We start from the raw sequence: 4,919 nt of genomic DNA on the forward strand, positions 1-4,919 counted from the left end.
TATCATAGCAATAGCTTGTGCAGCACAGACAGGCTCATCGTTGCTATCGCAGACGAGATAAAATAAACCACTAAGGCAGAGTTCCATACAGTACAAACTAGTGAATAGCTGGCGTATAGCAGTGGGATAAAACTGGCCGCGACTACATAATATCGAGTCTAACAGCTTTAGGGGGTGGCTTCGATATAGAATCCATAGCGCCCTAAATACTATGACACTAAACAGTAAAATGAGGGGAGCAATCACTGAATAGATTAGTCCTAAAACATTAATAATTAGCACTGAACACAGCTTGTCTACAGGGCGCATACCTATACATGCAAGGTTTGTATATACTAGCACAAAGGTGCCCTAGAGCTTGATGTTGATTGCCTCGCTCCTCGTCCATTTCTGCCTCGCAGTCTTGTCTCGTATATACGAAAGAAGAAGATTCAACAGCTTTTCGCCGCATATGAGTGTAATGCTGATTGTTGAAGATGCCTTCAAGATGAAGTAGGAGAAGAAATAATTGCTAGCCTTTGGCAAGTTCTGTGTAAGGACGAGGGGCACCGATTTGGCACTGCTTCTAAGCCCCGCAAGCACTGTTGTGATACTAGAGGACAGGGAAGCGACGAGGAAGACCTGAATAAAGAGGAAGGTAAAATAAAGCCTTTGCACCGAGCTCTCTACAGCCTGATGTGAATGTAACTTCTAGAAATTTACTAGGACGCGTAGAGCCATGGGCACTAGTGAGATCCATACTGCTAGCATAATCGGAGGGAGGACACCTTGAATTGCAAGTACCAACTAACTTAGGAGCGTCTCTAGCCAGGCTAATTCTAGGATTATCCTAACGATATACGCGATTTGAGACACAGCACTAGTGATTGTGACAGGGAGGGCGTATCTAAGTATAAGCCTAGCAAAAAGAAAATAGGCTGTGACTGTCCGAATACATCTTTCCCACGGACGTATCAGGAGATTTGTCTATATAACATCATCATGCGTAGCCCCTTGCTTAATCGTCTAAAAAGACAGGCTTTGAGTAGCTAAAATCAGAACAGATAGTGGGTCCGAGAGTCGATGATTGAAATAAACAAACGTAGAGTTTAGAGACGGAAACGAGTACAGCCGGAGTCTATCTCGCTCTGTATTAAGGCTGCATTGAACAATCTTAGAACGACAATACTGTATGGTGTCAACTCTAGGTCCAAAAAGTTGCTTCCACCTAGAAGTGGATGGGCTTATCGTAGGTCGGTCACTCTCGAGCAAATATCTCTTCCACAACAGCACAAAACTGTGTTGAGCCAATAGCGGCTGAGCAGGCATTCCCTTAGAGCGGCTCGCTTTCCTAACCAGCTCCGTTTCGGCGGCCTCAAGCTTCGCGATCCAAGCATCCAGACGGGAAATCTTAGCATCAAGCACGCGAAAGTCGCGGTTTATCGTGATGCCCTGCACACCCCCAAACATGGCACTGAAATGTCTTTGAATTGCTTTGGGATGAAGCGGCTTCTTTGACGAAGAGATAATGAGGATGCTAGATCCGGTAGACTGAGCGCCCAAGGACTCCTCAAACGCCCTAACAGAACGACAGGGTCCCCTACAAATTTTCACCTCGCCTCCGCCACTGTACATATCGCATACACTGCATCCATGTCCCGGATTTTCGCATTGCCGCATATCGATCCTAGAGATCCTAAGCCATAGGCGTTCCCCATCACACATGGCATGTAAAGCAACAACACCAGCCGGCACTCCTGAAACCCCGCAGCACGAGCAAGGGGTCCAAGCAGTTCTAGCCGTCTTGAAATTGAGAAGCGGGAGGGAGAGCCAGTGGGAGTGGCAATGCCCTCATCTAGTTGCCAGATTAGGGATAGGAGGGATGATTCCTGGGAAGTACCGTCCCGAGGGCGGCATTTTTTCTCTGAAACCCACTTACTCGAGCACGCCCCAAGTTTTAGTGGAGTGCGGTTGGTGCGCTCGAGCCCCAAGTTCGGGCTCCGGCAGAGTTCGGGCCAGAAGAGTGGTCAGTGCTCGGCGAGGGGAACGGGAAAGGGATGGGGCGGGAATGGAAGGTCAACAGATATCTACGGTACAAGATCGAGCTGCAAGGTCGAGGCCTTCATAATTACCGCGGCTGGCGATGATCTTAATGTTTGTCCTTTTGTTCTGCCTGCCGAAACCCGCCGAAACCCACCGAAACCCACCGAAACGCGTCGACTAGCGTAACGCGTTAACACAAGGGCTAAGAGTATTTGTGGTTGAAAATAAGACGACTAAGTACCTTCACATACTAGCTTAGTCGCAAAGGTACAGTATATCCATACGCTCCCATGTTATGCCACGGCTTACATAATACAAACTTGGCAACGACGCGGTAAAGCATCAACACTGGCAAATGCCGATCCCCCTCATCGCTAATCTTTTCCGACCTAGGTCTAATCTGTGATGGCATGTCTAGCGTGGTTGCGTGGTTGCGTGGCTGATTGACTGCCTGACCGCCTGACTGTCTTGCTACCTACAGTATCTGACTACTGTATCGAACAGCAAACCCACCCATGTGTCGATCTGGGGAAGCCGTGTTCTTCATGTTGCAGCGTTGCAGCAATGCGGGGATGCCCTGAAACTGCATATGCAGTGGTGGCTTCAAGAAACGTGCTGTCTGAGGCGTTAGCACATGGCACGCTGAGACATGCGGTGCCCAAGACTATCGGTGCCCACACTAAGGCGACAAGGGATTGCCAAGTCTTGGTGTGCTGACGACTCTCGATCTACGCTGAGGTGGGAACGCATGGGATTGCAGGGATTGCTAAGACTTCGAAGAGCGGAGATCACCCCATTCAGATGGGATTGCATGGGCTTGCCAGGTCCAGATGTATCCAAGGCCCTAAGACCCTAAGAGTGGCTATTAGTGGCTGTCAACATACGGCACCACCCCCAGTCAAACAAGATATCACACAATCCATCACATACCCCTTTCCACTAACAATGGTTTCCTGCAAGCACTGCTTTCCCCTCCACAGAACCCACCCGCCCTTGCGGTCTAGCATTTCCCGAGTGGTAGGTGCAACAGCGCTCGGTTCTGTTAAATCACAAAAAGTAAATCACGGGTTGCTTTGCGGGGGCGTTAGCTTAGAGCGGGATGACCGCCAAGTGTGGCGTCCAATATGGCTCTGGGCAGTTCGCAAAACAATCTTATACACAATGGTCGTCAGTGCCTTCAGAAATACGTGCAGATGACGCTGTCCTCGTACTTTTTGCAGTTGGAGATGGTTGTGCATCTGCTGGTTCAAATCATAACCCATCACTATTAACACTGATATTTGGCAGCAATCTTGTCAAACTCTTCTACAGCCTCGCCGGCTCAACATTCGTTACCCTGTTTTATTGCTTCAGTAACTTGCCGCAATGTCAGCGAACAATGGCCTCACAGGCGCGCTGGAGACGACGACACTGCCCATTGCGATGACCATCAGCGCCTTTACTGCGATAGCATGGTATTTAGTCATCGACCTCAACGTTGTCATTTGGATGACCTTCAAAAGGCGCCACGGGCTCTACTTTTACAGTCTGCTCTGCGCGTCGTGGGGGATTGCATTATTCGCTCTGGCATTTCTCATGAAGTTTTTCAATATCTGGGAAAATCCTTATATCTCATGTACCTTTATTACCATTGGGTGGTATGCTATGGTTACAGGCCAGTCACTCGTTTTATATTCTCGACTCCATCTCGTCGTTCACGATAAGCGCAATATCCGATGGGTCCTCTATATGATTATCACCAGCGTTGTCTTATTTCACTTTCCTACAACGGTCATGACTTTCGGGGTAAGTGCGATCAACCACAACCATGCACAGAAATCCGTGTTAAGTATGCTTTTAGGCAAATTCAGACAAGGCAGATCTCTTTGCCACTCCATACTCGATCATGGAGAAGATTCAAGTCACAGCCTTCTGCATACAGGAATTTATCATCTCAGGCCTCTATATCTACGCAACACGACAGATCCTCAAGCCAGGAGGAACCTTCCAGAAGAAGCGCACACGCCAGGTCATGATGCACTTAATCTACGTCAACGTTATTGTCATGTTGATGGACATTACACTCCTCGGTACCGAGTACGCTAACCTTTACGAAATCCAAATAACATTCAAAAGCGCTCTCTACAGCGTCAAATTACGACTCGAATTCGCTGTTCTCAACCAGCTGAGATCACTCGTGTTCCCAGGCGATGGCTCCGGCGGCAATCAAAGCAGCTCGAATCATAACCATCAGTCTAGACCAAGAGAGGGGACAGCCCTCCGTACACTCCAGGGCCAGGGCCACCAGGCAGATGAAGCAGCACAGTCAAACAATTATACGTGCTTTGCAAGTAGCAACAAACCGTCGCCGCTTTCTCGCCGTGGTGAGGATGATACTCGAGTGATAATTGCGACTGAGGTTGTGGTGAAGACTGAAGATGCTTCCAAGACAAATCAGGGGGCTGGGACGAGGACGGATATCGTTGCGAATGGCAGAACGAGCAGGCAGAATGGGAAGCTTTCTCCAAGTTCATCAGAGGTGGAGTTCGCAAACGCTGGTTATTGACCGTCATGTAATAATAAGGGAGCTCGTTGAGATTGTATTCTAATAAGCTATATTAATGAGCAGATTAACAAGTTTGTTGCTAGGAGAAGCAACATACGTAGTTTGCAGGATAGGATTGATGAATATTAGGGATTTCAAGGCTAGCGGTCCTCGCAATAATTTAAAGCTGCCTTTTCACAAACTGTGTCACTGTACTGATCCCTTGATGTGCATGTTAACGTACTAGTAATTGCCATTGCAGAATCGAGCACTTACAGAGGGACGAACCAGGCGCTTGCGTATAGTTAGGGTATGCCGGTCCGAGCCCATCAAAAGTCTTACACTGCTGGATCTCTCCATGGCTAATGCCTAT

General features: G+C 48.4%; 2 protein-coding genes across 2 annotated transcripts; one reads left to right on the forward strand and one right to left on the reverse strand.

Moving 5' to 3' along the window:
• Positions 1-757: 757 nt before the first annotated feature.
• VE01_10816 (uncharacterized protein) lies at positions 758-2,172 on the reverse strand. Its single transcript, XM_059464266.1, has one exon. It carries the CDS (start codon positions 1,702-1,704, stop codon positions 1,006-1,008), a length of 699 nt encoding a protein of 232 aa, XP_059320249.1. The 5' UTR covers positions 1,705-2,172; the 3' UTR covers positions 758-1,005.
• Positions 2,173-2,553: 381 nt separating this feature from the next.
• Positions 2,554-4,715, forward strand: VE01_08499 (uncharacterized protein). The gene is made up of 2 exons (XM_018277921.2): positions 2,554-3,807; positions 3,863-4,715. Exons 1-2 carry the CDS (start codon positions 3,388-3,390, stop codon positions 4,565-4,567), a joined length of 1,125 nt encoding a protein of 374 aa, XP_018127610.1. The 5' UTR covers positions 2,554-3,387; the 3' UTR covers positions 4,568-4,715.
• Positions 4,716-4,919: the final 204 nt, after the last annotated feature.

The sequence above is a fragment of the Pseudogymnoascus verrucosus genome, assembly GCF_001662655.1.
Source record: "Pseudogymnoascus verrucosus strain UAMH 10579 unplaced genomic scaffold scaffold_44, whole genome shotgun sequence".
Taxonomy (NCBI): domain Eukaryota; kingdom Fungi; phylum Ascomycota; class Leotiomycetes; order Thelebolales; family Thelebolaceae; genus Pseudogymnoascus; species Pseudogymnoascus verrucosus.